This window comes from Centropristis striata, chromosome 9 (genome assembly GCF_030273125.1).
Source record: "Centropristis striata isolate RG_2023a ecotype Rhode Island chromosome 9, C.striata_1.0, whole genome shotgun sequence".
Classification (NCBI taxonomy): domain Eukaryota; kingdom Metazoa; phylum Chordata; class Actinopteri; order Perciformes; family Serranidae; genus Centropristis; species Centropristis striata.
This window is the reverse complement of record NC_081525.1, coordinates 28,433,217-28,451,977: the sequence shown is the minus strand read 5'-3', so window position 1 is coordinate 28,451,977 and position 18,761 is coordinate 28,433,217. Positions and strand designations below refer to the sequence as shown.

Below are 18,761 nucleotides of genomic sequence, written 5' to 3'. Positions count from 1 at the left end.
AATGGTTACTGTAGATACCCTTGCTCAGGGACATTTCCTCACTGTTGGGCTTATACTGGCTTGGGGTCTGAAATTCCACAAGATATTAGAGTGAGAATCACTGACCTAAATACAATCAAATCTGTACATGTGCAACATTTTCTCTTCATGCCCTGAGGTTATACCATATTGACATGTACAGGTGAACTCTTTGCACAGAAAACATCCTCCTGGGTATAATAAAGACAGGATTATCCAATTATTTACTACTTTCTCTGCCTTTATAGGCACAGTGTTATTGATTCAAGGCCATGTGTTTATACGTGTCAGGTAAAGCGTGTTCATGACTCACTGGACGTGCAAGAGGATAGAAAATGAGGAAACAACAATGAGAATATGGGGAAGTCACTTGAAGTCTTTGTGCTTTTTTAACTGGATGAAGGCATTATTTAAAATTATCACATGTAAGAGGTGGCCGTGCTCATTAGCTATGACACAAGGCTTTAAATACCAGCTCCTCTGAACGCAAAATGTCCATTTACACACAGACAGATTATTCTACTGTAGCAGCAAATTAAGGCCTATTCACCCATGTACTCAGTCAAATACTATAACCCTAACCTTCCTTCTTTAAAGAAGGTCAAACTTTATGAAACACATTCTTGAATGCGCAAACCAATAATTGAATAGTTGGGTTTAGTCAGAGTTATATATGCTGTGTGTAAATGCTACAAGGAAACAAATGTACCCTGTTTAAACAAGTTCCATAAAATGCATTACTACAGTGCATATTACACACCAGAAACATAGACTGTATATACATAATTGACGTAGTCACCGTGACTTCACCCATTGGTTTGTGGATTGCCTGTTGGAAGCATCGAGTTCAGCGTTACACTCATAGATATCTATAGTTACACTCGTCGCTGTGTATGTTACTGACCTCAGAAAACTGACCAGCGACTCCTTGGAGTGTCTGTTAGTCCAACCAAACGCCGAACAAGACATTTTTACTGAACAAAACGTTCAAATAAACTGTCATTAAGTGAAAATACAGTGAAAGGGTCAAAGTTATGAGACCAAACCGGTAAACACCCTTTTTTGTATCTATATAACGTTATATATAACTTTTGAACGTTGCCGTGGATACGCATTGTTCTGCACCTCTCCTGATGACGGCTCGCCCTGTTAGCCACCTGTCAATCAAAGGTAGCCACGCCCCAAATCATACGATTATTTCTACATTTCATTCTAATCTACAGAATTTTTTTGCAGCCAAACTTAGTACCCCCTGCTGGAATTTTCAGTAGAATGCAGGCTTAAGGCACTGCCTCCTTGCTCAGACCGCCTGATCAGAAAGCATGGCTCAAATCCCCTATAACCCAACATGACCTGTGTAATTCAGCTTTTTTTTTACATTATGAAGTCAGTGTCTGGCTACTTGGCCTGCGTGTGCAGATGGCTCTGGCTCATCCATACAGTGCTACACGGCCCAGTATGTTTACATTCTTCTAGTAGGAACACTGGGTTCCTGCCAACACTGAGCCACACACACACACACACACACACACACACACACACACACACATACATTCACAATAGCTAACAGGTGTGGTCGTGGAGTCCTACTGGTTGAACATATGGCTCTCTGTCGGAGTCCCTTTGTGTTCCAGAGGCTCAAAATTCCCCACCTTAGTATTAGTATCTGATTGGTTCCTGCTCTAACTGGATCCACATGAACTTAAGAAGACATACTGTAAATTGAAAAAAAAAAAAAAAAGTGCAGAAATCATTATCATAAGGTCACGATTCCATTGAATTTTTCACACACCATGATCAATTTAATATATTGTTCAATGAAAATGAGAAAATTAAATTTCCTCCAGCATCATATCACATTGCAATATTAAAATAGATTGTAATCGTCAAAATAATCACAAATAGACTCCTGTTTGTCTTCTCTCTTCCAGATAAATGAGTATCTGAAAGACGTCTTGGCTCAGGAGCAGAAGAAGAGGGAGACACACAGCGCCGAGCCTGCTGGGAGTCCTCGGGTGGGTGTTCTTCCTTTCCCTTCTTCTCTCCCAACACTTTATGTACATACAGAAGTCACCAGTTTGATAGACAATTTTTAAAAAAGCTAAGTGAAATGCTTTGCTCCACTTAAAGGATTTACCACAACATTCTCCTTTTGACTGACTGATATATGTCCCGGACCTCTGTGTGACTTAAAAATCTAAGACGAGTTTCCTCGAGAAGATCTTAAGCCCCTTAAAGGCCAGCTACCATCGAAGAAAATCTTACTCACATATGTCTGAGCTTTGGATGAAGCTCAGTCTGTATTTATTAAATGAGAAAGCGAGAGAATGCCAGGCTGCATCTTCAACATCATAAACAAGTTTATCTACCCGGATTGCTCTACAAGCTTCACTCACTTCATTTGTCTCATCAGGCCTGCAGTCATTTAGTGCGAGGTCACCCATGTTCAGGGTCCTGCCCGCAGTCCAATCTGTTATATAACTGACTCTAGTCTAGGCTGATGTGGCCTGTGCGTGTGTATGTGTGTGTTATGTATTTGAGTAACTGGAGTAATCTGTGCTTGGAATCCACAGTCAGATCTATGCTTGTGTGACGGTATTTTGGTATTATAGTCTGAAAGTAAGGGTCAGAATTGGCATGAAAATTACTACTCATCACCCTAAACAAGCTGAGTGATGATCAGAGAAGAGAGACGAGGTAAGGTGGATGATGTTACACTCATGTCTCCACCTCCAGAGTTTTTAAGAAAACTATCACTAACTTAAACTGTATTGTGTGGTTACAAAACTAACTAAAATTACAGTGAAAATGTCTTTAGTTTTCGTCTTTTTTCATACATAATCCAGTGTTTCTATTAGAAAGAGGATTCTGTTATTCAACATGCAGGAACACATGGCAAATATGTTTACTGAGACTGGGATGTCTACACTCCAACCAAAATTCAAAACACCCGTAACTGTAAGAGTTAATAACCTTATTGGGGCTAAGATGGATAAACCAAAGGAAATAAAGACAAAATTTACTATGACCTCTTTGAATCTCACACCCAACACATAGCCCATTACAAAAATACGAAAACTAACACTAAAACTAATAAAAACTAAACTAAAACTAAGCATTTTAAAAAACTAAGTAAAACTAGCAAACTCACTCTAAAAACTAATTAAAACTGAATTTGAAAACAAAAATTCACAACGAAATTAAAAAGAAAAATCCAAATCCAAAACTATTATAACCTTGCCTCCAACCTTATCCTTCATGCTTCTGCTTCTCACCTACACATCATTTATCATGCAGCACCATCAGTTTTTCAGAAAAAGGTGACCTTTGTGTGGTTTTTGATGCAATATTGCGTTTTAGCAAGTTTCAGTGACCCCTGAAAGTCACAAACCCCCTCAACACTTCTATTATTAATTTATTTTTTCACCCAGCTACTCCACTCCTCCTACTCAGACCCTTTCTCACCCCTACTCCCAGGTCATGCCTCGTATCCTGGTTTACTCTCTGTCACATTTAATGTTCAGGCAACACACCATGACACAACACCGCCAGTGGTGCTGCCTCGTTGAAATGTTTAGAGAGTTGGAAAGAAGTCTACCTCAGGGAAAACACTGAAACCCTGTCCCTTGTGTTTTAGCCTGCAGAGAGTTGAAATAGAGCACTGCAGTGTGTGTGTGTGTGTGTGTGAGAGAGAGAGAGAGTGTGTGTGTGTGTGTGTGTGTGTGTGTATACATTTTTAACCAACAGAGTGAGGACATTTTTGCAAAGAGAGGACATTTCAGCTGGTCCTCACTTCTTTAAAGGCCTTTTTGAGAGTTTAGACTTTGTTTATGGGTTCAGGTTACATTAGGTAATGTAAAGGTAACCATGTATTAGGGTTAGGGTTAGGGTTGGGCATTTATTTGTGATAGTGAAGGTTAGGTTAAGGGTTAGGGTAAGGGGCTAAGGAACAAGGTTATTATAGTTAACCAAAACGAAACAAAATAATGAAAACTAGAATTGAAAAAAAAAAATGTAATTAACTGAAATAAAAATGAGAGTTAAAAAAAAAAAAAAGATAATTAACTGAAACTTTATCGTGTGGTTACAAAACTAACTTAAATTATAGTGAAAATGTCCTTCGTTTTCGTCTTTGTCAACTTTTTTCATACATAATGAAGATGGATAAAACAAAGGAAATAAAGGCAAATTTTACTGTCACCTCTTTTAATCTCCCACCCAACAAATACCCCAATACAAAAAACTAAAACTAATAAAAAATAAACTAAAACTAAAGCATTTCAAAAAATAAATACTAAACTAAAACTAGCAAACTCACTCTAAAAACGAATTAAAACTAAGTGAATTTGAAAAAAAAAAATCAAAACCCAATTAAAACTAATGAAAAATTCAAAACTATTATAACCATGATAGGGAATTCACTATTCCAATGAGGGTCCTCACAAAGATAGATGGACAAGAATCTGTGTGTGTGGTTCCCTTCCCAGTCCCAGGGCTGTGCAGCCTGCCAGCGTGTTTGATGCTGATCTGACCAGTCAGTGTGCAGACGCAGCACTGCATGCCTCAGCTAACCCACATGAACACACACTGAAGTGGAGTTGCATCAAAAATAAGTGACCAATCATTTCATCATTAGATTTTTTTTTGTGCTTGTCGAATAAGAAAATGCTTTAAAAGACTGGCTGTCAAAAGTTCCAGTGTCGTCACCCTGTCACTGACGTGGAGCCACGTCTGCCTGTGATGTGTGTGTGTTAACGCATCAGTTTGTTTGGCCCTCAGGCCTGAGATCTGGCCCTTCAGTCACATCATCCCTAGGAAGGCTCAGTACTGCTGTGTGTTGCATGTGTGTATTGTCTGTGTGGCCTCACAGTGACTGTCTCTCTCCCTGTCTTGCTTATGGCGACCTTGTTCTGGTCTGAACTGTGATGAAAGTCACAGTAGATGATGCAGTTCAATGCTTTCAGATGAATTAAAGAACTCTTAAATCAGTCAGTATGTCTGCCTGCAGCTTCTGACGCACAGATTCTGCATCTGTCTGGTTAAATCTTGCACAATATATATTAGTAGAGATAAATTATTGGCCAGTAATGGGAAATTTTGTTTTTTATGTATCATTCGATAATTAATTATACAAAGCAAAATTGCTTTTATTGATTGAAGTACAGCATCTCCACCCTCCTTTACAGCACTTTTGTCAGCAGTATTAACTATTTAATACCTTGACTGTTTGATTCATTTAATTTGAATCGTGAGCCAAAGGCCAGAGCATGTTTGTGATTTTACTTTTGTTTGATGGACTTTACAAAAACAAAATAACATTTGAGAGTAGAGATGTTCTGATATCATTTTTTCCTCCCGATACCGATTCTGACACTTGTGCTGTGGGTATCGGCCGATACCGAGTACCGATCCGATACCAGTATGTTATAAAAAATAAATATCATACTACACCTGCATAAATGTGATATGATTATCATTGTGGTAAGGCCTGGCTCAGGTTAAACCCTTTGTAAAACATGAATAAATACAGCAGATTCAAGCCATTATTTTTAGTATACAAAACAGGAGTGCAACAGCAACTTAAATAAATAAATCTAGGAATATATTTAAATTAAAGTGCAGCCACTATAGTAGATTAATGGAGCGAACCAGTAAATAGATTACTAATTTCATAAATTACGTGGTATCGGATTGGTGCCTGGACTCCAGTACTCACCGATACCCATGCTAGTATTTTCGGCAGTATCGGAGCAATTTTTGATACTGGTATCGGAACTATTTGAGAGTCAGAACTGTTCTTTATTTTCTGTTGTGTTAACAATCAGTTAGATGTGGTTCAGTCAGAGCTGTGGAATATTAAATTAGCATCTTCACTAACTGCATTTAATCCTTCCTTACCCTCAGGTAAACTTCTTTTAAAATCCAATAATGGGAAGGTATTGGTTATCGTATCAGTATCAGCTATGAGAAGCAGGTTGAAAAAAGACATATCATGCATCTCATGTTTAAAGTTTAAATAATTTCACAATATTAGAAAGAATGGCATTATGCATTGCATTGTAGCTGTGAGATTTGAGCCAGCTCAATGATTAATTAGGTAATCATTGCTAATTTTAAAGCTGCTCCTCATGGCCAGTTTATGAACTTTAATTTGTGTCTAACTTAACAGTCTTGCTGCCTCAGGTAAGAGACATTACATAACACATGCTTGCTGTGTTGGCAGACCAAGACAGACACAGTCAGCATCTTGGCTATTTGACTGTAATATTGACTTCATCCTTGTGTTTGTTTTTGTTTTGATGTTTAATTTTTTTGTCTTTTGCGTTTCATTGTTTTGGATCTTTTTGCATAATATGTATTAGTAAAATGCTATTATGGTCATAATTTCTACTTGGTGGTTATAAAACCACCAGATTGTTCTCTGACTCTCTCTGTCCCATGTTTCCTCTGCAATCAGGCCAAAAATATATATTTCTTCCATTGCCAAACTACAAATAAGCTGCAGTATTTTCTGAGAGACTTAAACCACTTATTATAGTCTGTTCTCATTCAGACCAAACAAAGCCTAAGCATTGGTGTCCCTATCGTGCACCACCATCACAATGACATTGATTGTCACAAAAAGACGAGAAGAAATAGGGCTCTCAGGTACAGCAATCAATCAGAACAAGGTGAGGATTTTGGTGGGAAAAAACACAAAACAGAAGATAAAGTAACTATGACATGCAAAAAAAAGTGCACTTCTGTTTTGTTTATTGCTTTTTGCTGATGTCTAGCAGCTCCGTCTATCTTCCCTTTAACTCTCCATCACTCCCCACCTACCAGACCTCCCCCCCTTCTGTCTTTGCAGTATGACTGCAGTGTGAGTCACGCAGGCAGCCTCTGTCTCAGTCAGACAGAGACACGTACCCTCCTAGGACAACATTGTAGACCTCACCGGGGCAACAGTGTTTTTATTTTAACCTACTGTACCATACCCAGGGGTGAGGGTGGGTGTAGGGTAGGAGGTACCTGAGGGGGGCGGACTGTAAAGGCAACGTCAGGACAGAGAAGAGAGGACTAATCCTTTTAAGTTGCTAAAGCTGAGCTGCAGCTCAGCTGGACATGTCTGGCTTCAGAGGATGAACTTTGATGGGGCAGAGTGAAGGATGATTGAAGTGGAGATGAATGGGGTTCATGTGTGTTTACATACACATGTTGTGTGTGTGTGTGTGTGTGTGTGTGTGTGTGTACGCCTCTGTAAGGAGATGATGGATGAGGGCCTTACCTCTCCCCAGGGGTTTGATTGGAGGTTATAGCAGATTTTAAACTCTGTTTGACCCCTCTTAGCCCGTCTTAGATCATCACTTCAGATGCAGACAACTTTCATCTCATCATCTAAGCATCTGGGGCAGGAAGGTTTCAAGTGGTGTAGTCTAAATATGCTGTCATTTAAAGTTCAGGTTGGCCCTTAAACCCTTTATTGGGCAAAGAACTATATTTGGTAACTTCAGTGGATATCAAAATGGGGTCCCCATGTCTCTCTGTGAGGTCATAGAACCACATAGATTTCTTCCAGCTAATCAGCAAAGATCAGGCTACGTCACAGACGGTGACACCATGACATCTGATCAATCAGTATGATAATAATATAATAATAATAACGTTACCTCCAATGTAAAATGAAAAATTTAGAAAAAAAATCTGCACGAAACAGTCGTACAAACGCGGGGAGGTTTTCATTTTTTTATTGTAGATTTTCCACTTTAATCTTGTAAACTTTTTTATCAAAATCTTACATTCCTCCCCTGGGTCCGTTTTTACACATTCCACAGTCCACATTCTGGCTGTATTTAATATCCTCCAATATTCTCTAGGGTTGAAATTTGAAATTTGCAAGTATTTCAATGAGTGCCCTATTAAGGGTTAATAGGTGATTTTTCTAATTTACGGTAAAATTATATTAGCACTGTTGATTTAACGTTTAAGATTGACATTTTATTCCATATTTTACAGTAAAAAAGAAAAAGTTTTTACATCGAAAGAAACACATATAATTGACAAGAAAATACTTTATAAATGCTGCATGAATTAAAGATTTAACCATTAAATATTACAGTATATTTGGTGTTTTATATATTTAACAGTGAGAAAAAGTATTTTTACAAAAAATAAATGCAAAAATGACATTGATGGCTTGTATATATATTACAGTATATTTATGCTACAAACACGGTGCCAGTGGATTTTACAGTGGAGTAATGTTTTTTTTTTTGTTGTTTTTTTTTTTTAAACTGTAAAAAATACTGTTTTGGCTGATATATTCAATTTCGCCGTTTCATAATTACTAAAACTGAATTGGTTTAGCAGTTTTTCACCGTAAATCTACAGACATTTTTTACAGTGTGGATAGAGAGAGCTGGTTTGATGAAGGTTTTTTGTTTGACTTACCCCTTTTTTAGTTTGAATATCAATATCCAATAACATCATTTGGCTGTAACAGACAAATACAGGATATCTAATGTACTGTTAGTGGGTAACAGCCACCATATAAGATAGATACATTAAAAATATGTAGGGAATGGGTAGGGGAGGAGGAGTACCATGCTTATGTATTATGTATTTGTGCCCTATTAATGTTTGTCAATAATGTATAATAGAATGAACTTCCTACACATCTTTTTCTGATTATATTGGATCTATAGAAACTGAATTTCACTGACAGCTAGAGAAATGATCAGAGTGTGATCTATCCCTGCTCTGTCTCTCGCTGCTTCCCTCCTGCCAACCAAATGTTCAACTCGGCCTTTCAATACACTACTGCTAATGATTTCTTCAAGTCAGGATTCTTGTTTTGAAAAATATGTATCAGAATAATTCAATTTGCAAGATACAACAAGTATGGCACAATAATGAGAAGAGCTCCTGTATACTTCAAGAGAACAATGCAGGTAATTGGGTTGGTACTGGATTATACTTAGAATAAACACGAATGTCTTTCTTTTCTTTTCTTTTCTTTTTTCAAATTTATTAGGAGGAAGAGAAATATGCAGTTTTTTGATAAAGGATTACTTATAGCAGACCAATATAATCTGATGTGTCAGTCCTCTTTTCTGATTTCCAACCTTGTTTCTTGCAACACATAAATAAAGTCACATTCATGCTGTGATATCAGTTCCAAAGGCAGTCCATTCACTGGCAAATAGATAAAACTGATTAACTAATATGTTGTTTATAAGATTACATCACGTGCATACTTACTATTGACTCAAATTACCATTCAGAGAGTTGTGACGTTAATCAAATCAGGAAAATCCAAGAGCGCTTCAACTGATCTTTTCATCCTCTTGCTGTCTTTATTATTCATTTTAGGAGTTTCAGTACAAAGCGGCTGTATTTTCTCACGAGTCATGGCTCGTCCTTTGAAGTTGAGCATTTGCCAGCCACTTTGAGTGGCACTCACATTTCGTTCTTTGATGCTTCTCCGTAGTGTGGGAATTAGCTATTAACTGAGGCAAGCCTCTCCTCTTTTGGAATCAGCTTACATTGTCAGGGGATAGCTGACAGTTTGGTTATATGTATACATAGGGGTTGTTATTTGGTTTCTTTTAGCTACTGTGGATATTTGGCTGATGCCCTTATCTTTAGCCACAATAACATGCATTCCCACACTGCAAAAAAGGTGTGTCTAAAAACAAGATAAAAACACTAAATCTGAGGGAAATTATCTTGCTGCATGGACAGATAATTTCACTTGACAAGATTTCTTAAATTAAGATTATTAAATCTAGAAGTGAGCATGTTAAGCGCTTAAAATAAGAAATTAACTCTTAAAACAAGATAAATCATCTAACACTTCTAAATTTTAAGGTTTTTTTTATCTTGGTAAGAAACAAATAATTCACAGTGCACTCTGCTCAGGCCAGTTCATCGCTGCTTGCAGCTTTAATTGATCTTGTAACTTGCATACATGACTAAGTGTAACAATGCTGACTTTTGGGTTCACAGAGGACACAATCAAGTGAAAGTCTTGTCTTTTGAGCCATCCATCCAACCAACCTCTTCTGTTTACAGTTCTCTTACATGAGTTATATAGAAATTATAGTCCATTACTTTTGTATAGGTACAAGTACAAAAAATGTACATAAATGTAACAGTTGTCTCAGATCAATAGTAATAATAACAATAATACCTTTATTTATATAGCACCTTTAAAAACAGCGTTCAGAAAGTGCTTTGACAGAACAAGCATGGATAAAACTCCTGAAAAAATAAGAAATAAAAAAAAATAAATGATATATATATACACATACATATACATACATATACACATATATACACATACATACATACATAATAGTCTGAGTGCAAACTAGTGTAACTTCTATTTAGGCTTCAATACAGAATGCATTTTGGTCTAAAGAAGTAATTTCTTTTTAATTAGTTTCATGTGGGGTTTAAAATGTTTTCTTCTGTTATTATTAAGTAATCTTTTGGTAATTTGGTCTGGCCATGACTAACCTCTTATTGTGTAGATGTATGAGAAGCAAAAGCTGCGGATACAAACTGAAAACTCAACACCACATTTCAAACACAATTTCAGGGTTGTTTGGGTTGTGTGGGCTGCTTTTCATGCACTCAGGTTGTCTTCAGCTGTCATGTCTCTGCTTGTATTACTAATCGCATTACTAACTAATCTCGCTAACAGGTATTTCTTTGTTGTTGTCTTTTTTCTTTGTTGTGCTGCTGCAGTCTCCAACCAAGTGGTACATGAAGCTTGTGCCTGTAAGTCAACTAATCAGTGCTTTGCTCTTTCATCTATGTATCCATAGTGACCGTCTCTGCTCCCTCTCTGTCGTGATTGCCATCATTTTATCACGTGTGCACATCAACCTGTGATTTCACTGTTGCATAAACACAGCTTTTCTCTCTCTGTGAGCCTAGGATATGTGTTTATGAAGTCAAATTCTCGAACATACTCCCTTGTTTTTGCTCATTTGAAGCTCCTTGTGGAAGTAGACACCCTTGGGGAATCACTGAAGAGGTCCCGAGGGATTAGCCGAAAAAAATCAAATCATTTTATTAGGATTTCATTTCAGAGATTGGATGTCTGGGAGCATTTGGCATGAAATTGTTTTAGAGTGGCTGTGCCAGCTCTCACTGTAGACCCTCTTGTAACATCCTCTCTTGCCTCAAACACTGTGTTTTTAGTGAAAAGATGTATATATTCATGCCATTGAGCATGACAGAGTGCTGTATGTTATAATGTTCAATATTTAGTTGAAGTGAAAATGTTCAACATGCACTGATGTATAATCTGGTATTATACCATTAGGACTAACAATAATCGTATCATCTCGAAAAATAATTAGCGAGTCGCTTCAGTTGTGTTTGTGCAGAACTAATATTTACCGTAGTGGGTTTTGTTCCCTCTCCTCAGTGGGCTCACTCTCACTGTTTCCCTTCAACATTTGCCTACACTCGCTGTAACGCTCCAGAACCACTCGGTTACCTTCATACATGAGTAAATCTAATGAAGTTGTGATACGTTTTAAAGTGTTTGTTTCAGCTTTAAAGAGACAATAAAGATACAGCTGCTGTGATGATTGCACTGTTATACATGGCTAATTCTGAAGCTGTAATTAAAGATTAAATAGGACACGTCAGGCCCAATAGGTACTGTAGATGTAGCATGTTAATGTTGCACAGTGTGGTTTATCGGTGTGTATTTTATTGTTGTGCAGGCTCGCTACAGGAAGGAGCAGGCCTCCACTCAGCTGGTTCCCTGGATCCCTCCAGTGGACAACCTGCTGAAAGACAGCACAGATGGCTCGGCTCTGGGTGCTCTGCTGCACTTCTACTGCCCTCAGCTGCTGCCGTTGGACGGTAAGGAGCTTACAGTTAGTGTGGGCTAAATAAGAGTAGTGTGTGTTGCTTTTGAACAGGACGTCCTGCAGAGAAGCACAAGGTCTAGTTCATCAGCAGGAGTTTAAGAGCTCTGTTGACCAAAGCAAATAAAACTTAAATGGCTTGTCTCCAACTTTTTAAACATTTCTGTCCAGTAAACATCCGTCTACCGGATAGTCTTTTACTTATTTCACTACTGACTACTTACTTACTTACTTTTTACTACTAGTCTTTTATTTATTTTACTACTTACTTACTTACTTTTTACTACTAGTCTTTTATTTATTTTACTACTTACTTACTTACTTTTTAGGACTAGTCTTTTATTTATTTTACTACTTACTTACTTACTTACTTACTTACTTACTTACTTTTTACTACTAGTCTTTTATTTATTTTACTACTTACTTACTTTTTACTACTTTTATTTATTTTACTACTTACTTACTTACTTTTTACCACTAGTCTTTTATTTATTTTACTACTTTTAACTATGTCTTTTATTTATTTTACTATGTTTATTTGTTTGATTTTATTTTTTTCTTTATAGCATAATTTTAGATTTATACACTTATTATTTATTGCTGATTGTTTTATGGACATGTTTGTTTTATTGTTGATTCCATGTGCAACACTTTGGAGACGTTTTTGTTGTTTAAATGTGCTATACAAATAAAGTGGATTGGATTGAAACATCTGCTTTTAGAACACATTCCAACAATGTGCAATAAAAGCTAATTTTCAGACAAAAAAAGCAAATTACTGAGCTGTGAGCACAGTTAACTATTGCCTTTTACATACATTGGAAGTAGTACACACAGATTCATTCTTAAGAGACTTTTATAAGTGATTTAGGAGAATGTGCGGCATTCAACAATATTCCCATATTCAGAATTTTTTCAGCTTACAAGAGGTCGAGGTAGGGTTTGAACATCTTATATAAGTTTAATATATATAAGTAAGAGAACGTTAAAATATACATACAAAAGGATTCTTGCATTGTTTTATTCATCACCAATTATGATCATGAAAAAAATAAACCGATAGATTTTATTTTCAAAAACCTGTACTTGCAGCATTCAAATTGTTCTCTTTTGACCCCTGCCCCTGAATTGCAAATTGATTAAAGATCAGTCACAGACAAACAAGGCAACATAATCACATCACTTTGCAAATTAAGTGTGCTGATAATGGGCCCAGCAAACACACGCACATACAGTACATATCCACACACACAGTCATTCAGTTGAAATATAAACATCGCAGGGACAAAGCATCACTCATCTCTCTTTAAATGTATTAACACACAGCTCCACCCACAGTTTGATGACCTGCTGTCAAGATTGGTCAGTTGCAAAACACAATACCTCAGGAGGGTTTTACTTAAAGATCCCTAACATTGTGTTCTGCACACTGCACTCATCTCTGATCTTAAACAAAAACCACTGAAAACCACTGAGGCAGAACAGTTTTAATCATCAATCCTTCCTGACACCTGATGGCTCCATGTGTCCTCCCAGATGTGTGTCTGAAGGAGAACATGACGCTGGCTGATCGGCTGTACAACCTGCAGCTCATACAGGACTTCTGCAAAGACAACCTGAACAGCTGCTGCCACTTCAGCCTGGAGGACATGCTGTACGCCTCCTCCACCATCAAGGTACGTCTTCAACTTGCCGGCATTTAACACAAAGATTTGGAGTTTCATTTCCAAAACAAGAGATATTTGCTATCAAATCTTTGACCCTCACTTCTGTATCAAACCACGTTTGGTTGTTCAGTTTTGTTTGTATCTTCTTATCATCTTTTTACACGAGTGGTCAATAATGAATTTTTCTCTCTGCTAGACAAACTCCAAAACGTGCCTTTCCGTAAGATGATGATGATGCAAATGGCTTTTTAAAAAAAAGAATGTATTTCTCATGCAGTTTTTATCCGTGTGTAATAATCGCAGGGTGATTGGTGCCAAATGCAAAAAGATGAATTTGTGATGTTTCTCAGGACCAAAATCGACACAACCAAAATATGTTTAGTGATTGTCCTGTCACTTGTGACACAACATGTGCATTTATAGTTTTATTAGTTTGTTTTTTTTATTCTACCAGTCTTTAGTCTGTACTGTAGGTCGAATGATACTTGCAGATCAGGTGTGATGTTTCCCAACATCAAAACTCATGAGACTGTTTTATGGAGATGTTCCTTTTTTTGGTATTTTATTTTGGTAAAATATCATTGAAACAGCTTGTATGGAGGCCCAAAGGGATACAAATGTAATTGACTGAATACTTCTACAGGCTAGTTATTTTATTTTTCCAACTGTACATAAATTATTTTGGAAATTCTTTGTCATTTCTTGGAAACAACTTTTTTTCAAATATCCCTTTAGAATACCCTTTATGAGAGTGAGCATATGAGAGGATCTGCTGGTTTTTCGATTTCGGTCTTGTAAATTGAGCTCAATGATAATTTGAAAGACTGATTTCTGTTCAAAAATATACAACATGTCATCGGTTCTTGTATTGTGATACTGATTCTGTTTGGTTGGTGTCCAGAGCTTCTCTCTGCAAACCAGTTCTCCACTCTGAAATTGCTTTTACAGTTGGTGTGTAATGGTTGTTGCAGTCTTGGAGAAATATCTGCCAGAATTTAAAGTGCTGAACTACTGACTTGTTGAAACTGAGCCTTCAAAATATGCCAAACGTGTGTGTGCCAGCAGGAAGTAGAAATGCCAATTGCAGTTAGTAGAAAAACCACCATCTGAAAAAATAAGACCTCATAGGAAATGGCTGTTAACATAAAATTCAGGAAAGTGGTGGTTCTTTTTTTAAGAACCTTGTCGTAGTAATGTCAGGTTTTTGTTGGAACATTTACAGATATACAGACAGATTAAAATGTTGAGTTATATTCATGATTTTTTTCCATAAACTGATTAGAAAACTGTGAAAACCAGCAAATCCTGTATGTGATAATTCATTCATGAGGTTTTTTTCAACAAAACTGATTAGAAAACCATATGGTGTGGTATCCAGTGAGAAAGGCTAAATGAAACAGGAGAATTGAGCAGCTAGTAGGCCAGTGTGGTGAGTCATGCTGTGGAAAAACCATTCAGTTCAAACTCTCTGTTTTCACCAACCACAAGCCTGAAGAGCTACTCTGCATGTGGGATTTTTCACATTTCCCCCATACACACTTTCCTTGTCTTTCTTTATTAAATCCCTTCTTTAATTTCCTTTTCTAATTTCCTTCTCTAAACTTTCTTTCTTTCTTTGATCCTTGTGTTTCATTCTGACTTTTTGTGATTTTTCCTGATTTTCTCAGGTCATACTTTGTGTCTTTCTCTTTCCTGGCCTTTCTCAATCAACCATTGTCTTCTTCTCTCTGTCTCAAACTGAGTCACTGGCCTCTAGCTTTCTAACAACTCACTTTACTTTTCCTCCAGTCCTCTTTTCACTCCAAGTGTGTCACCACTGTGTGTGTGTGAGGTGTTGAGGTTATCTGCTAATGATGTGAGATTATTGATAAGAATTTCTTGGTAGATAAATGAGTGATGGGCGGCACGGTGTAGGTGTAGGTGTAGGTTAGCACTGTCGCCTCACAGCAAAAGGGACCCCGGCCCGGGCACCTATGTGTGGACTTTGCATGTTCTCCCCGAGTCACCGTGGGTTCTCTCTAGGTTCTCCGGCTTCCTCCCACAGTCCAAAGACATGCATGGCGCTAGGTTAATTCAGTACTCTAAATTGGCTGTAGGTGTGTATGTGAGTGTGAATGGCTGTCTGTTTCTATGTGTTGCCCTGTGACCCTGCCCTACGCCCAATATCTGCTGGCATTGGCTCCAGCCCCTCGCGACCCTGTACAAGATAAGGTAGATGGATGATGAATGAATGAATGAATGATGAATGAGTGATGCTGTTGGAGTGCACCTGGAAAGAAAAAGTGCTGTTCCTTACGAATAATACTCATTTTGTTATACTTGGTCTGGGCCATCGTTGGTTGTTACCAGCTCTTATTCATCTTCTTCTTCTTCTTCTTCTTCTAATTCTTCTTCTTCTTCTTCTAATTCTTCTTCTTCTTCTTCTTCTTCTTCTTCTTCTTCTTCTTCTTCTTCTTCTTCTTCTTCTTCTTCTTCTTCTTCTTCTTCTTGCTGTTGTATGATTTATGGCAAATGAGGCCTTAAGTTTGAGAAACACATGCTACATTTATGCATTGTGTAGGTGTGCATGACTAATATTATGTTTACGTAACAATCTGTCTTGGCTCTAAAAATATTGTTGTAGCAGTGTTCATAAATGTATTTCTGTCGAAAGAAAACCTTTTCATTAAAATGGCCACAATTCCCACGACGTCCCAAAACAGCAACTCTCGCTACTTTGCCACAAAAAAGGCAGAATCTTTCTGGTGGTTTGGTGTAACTCTCCGCCCGTGCTCTTTGTTTGTGTTTGTCCCTGATGTGTCCATCTCAGTGTGTTTTGCCTGAGAGCTGCATAAGCAGTAAAAAGTCCATGTGTCCAAATGACACTGACTCTGCCTCAGCATGTCCTCTGACGGAGAGCTGTTGTTTCAGGTCACAGAAAGGACAAACAACAGTAGACTGTCCAAACTGTCTAAACATCAACTTTCAAGCCACTTGAAACTTAAAAATGCTGTTTACAGTGCAGTTATGTTTCCGTCCTGCTGTGGAGAGCAGTTTACATGCACTGAATAAAGTAGGCTGAGTTGAATTGATTACATGGACTTTCTAGACACTGATAAAAGACTTCTGCAATAGTAAAATAGAATAATCTTTAATATAGGGCTATATGGACCAAAAGTCATATCCCGATATATATTTAGGCTGAATATCAGTATGCGATACATATCCCGATATTTTTATCGCAAAATAAGAACAAATGTTCAGTCAAAGTCTAAGCCAAATATGACATGTCACAAGTAGTTTTATTGAAACCGTTTATTTAAGTGAACATAAATAATGTATAACAACAGGAGTACCTTTTTTTTAAGTCAAAGCTCCATAAAATGCACATTTAAATAAAAAAATATATTTTAAATAAAAATAGCCTATGAAATAAAATCTTTTTCTGAAATAAATATATTTATATGAGAAATGAATAACTAACATTACAAAAAAACTAAATATGACAAACCCTAGTAAGGGCAGCAGTTATATATAAAGCAAAAAAAAAAAGAACTATATCGATATATGCAATATGGTCTAATTCCATATCACATTTAAAAGTATATCGATATATCTTTTATATCGATATATCGCCCAGCCCTGCTTTAATATATAAATGGGCTGCAAATCATATCCCGTGCTTCTGAAGCTAAAGGTTAGAGAAAAAACTGAACTTCATTCTGTTATGAAACAAGCAGTGTATTGGGGCAGAGATGGAAAAATAAGAGTACCAGCAATATTATTATTTACACAAATTTTATTATAGCATATATAAAACATTATAAATGACAAACCCTAACCCTAACCCAAAAATCACACACACATCAACTTAACACACAACATCAAAAAAGAAATAATTGAGTTGTGTGAAGCAGCCAGTAGCTCTATTTTGCTGACGCTGATTTCATGAGGGATAAAAAAAAATCCCAGCAGGGCAGAGCTGCCGAGAGCAGCCGAGCAGCCAGAACTGCACACAGAACCAGTTAGATTCAGTAACCTTGACCCAGTTTCCAGGAAGTCACACCGTCAGTAGCTGTACGTCGTGGCCTGTCATACTAATGGAGACCTTATTATAGAGATCGAGCCGAGACATTAACGGGGAGGGGAAGTGTGAGAAGTGTTGATGGGGATGGAGATGGAAACGGGAGGGAAGAGGCGAGGAGGAGTGATAACTCCACACCAAACCACGAGTCTGAAACGGTGAGAGAAATGATGGAACAGACTGAGGGGAGAAATCAGCCCGTCACTGAAGCATCCACACAGAAACAACATCACACACAGCTCAAGATGTTCCTGTGCTAATCCTACCATCAGATGTGATGTTTAACATTTCAAATGATGAACGTAAAACTACACTGTAAAAAATATCTGTAAATTTTACGGGGAAAAACTGCTAAACCATGACAGTAAAAGACTGTAAAATGATAAAAGGGTTAATTCAGTTTCAGTAACAATGAAACACTGTAAATGTATTTATCAGCAAAAACAGTATTTTTTACAGTTCTTAAAAAAATACATTACTCCACTGTAAAATACACTGTAATATGTATTTAATGTAATATATATACAAGCCATCACTCTAATTTTTGCATTTATCTTTTGTAAAAAAAAAACTTTTTCTCACTGTTAAATGCACTAAACACCATATCTCTAACAAAAATATGCTGTAATATTTAATGGTAAAATCTAATTTATGCAGCATTTATAAAGTATTTTCTTGTCAATTATATGGCAGAACAGTGTTTCTTTTGGTGGAAAAACTTTTTATTTATACGGTAAAAAATAGAATAAAATTGAAATCTTAAACGGGAAATCAACAGTGCCAATATCTTTTTACCATTATATAAAAAAAAGTTGCAGCCTATTTATTACGGTAAATTTTGGCAACCACAGCTGCCGTTTTTTTACCATAAAAACAACAGTGTATACAAAGACACAGGGCTTTTTCAGTTTTTTTTTACATTTTATAGATCAAACAATTAATCATGAGTTTCAGCCCTATAATAAATAAGTGTGCATTTATAATTTTTTTCATATTTTTTTAATTTGCCTGCCTGGCTGAGCAGCATCAACATGGATGACAATAAAGGAGGTGCTAGACCGTAACTGGTGTGGTTTAAACACTTTAATAGATATTATCAATCATCCAGAGGAATCAGATATGTTCCGACACACACACACACAC

General features: G+C 37.0%; 1 protein-coding gene across 4 annotated transcripts in view; it reads left to right on the top strand.

Moving 5' to 3' along the window:
• camsap2a (calmodulin regulated spectrin-associated protein family, member 2a) overlaps window positions 1–18,761 on the top strand; it is a 68,322-nt gene that overhangs the window by 29,553 nt on the left and 20,008 nt on the right. For 2 of the 4 annotated variants that reach the window (XM_059340791.1, XM_059340790.1), the window contains exons 4-7: window positions 1,950–2,033; window positions 10,750–10,782; window positions 11,742–11,883; window positions 13,425–13,564. In XM_059340791.1, the coding sequence (XP_059196774.1) occupies window positions 1,950–2,033; window positions 10,750–10,782; window positions 11,742–11,883; window positions 13,425–13,564 (399 nt within the window). The remainder of the gene's footprint in view (window positions 1–1,949; window positions 2,034–10,749; window positions 10,783–11,741; window positions 11,884–13,424; window positions 13,565–18,761) is intronic. The other 2 variants (XM_059340793.1, XM_059340792.1) reach the window with 1 other exon arrangement.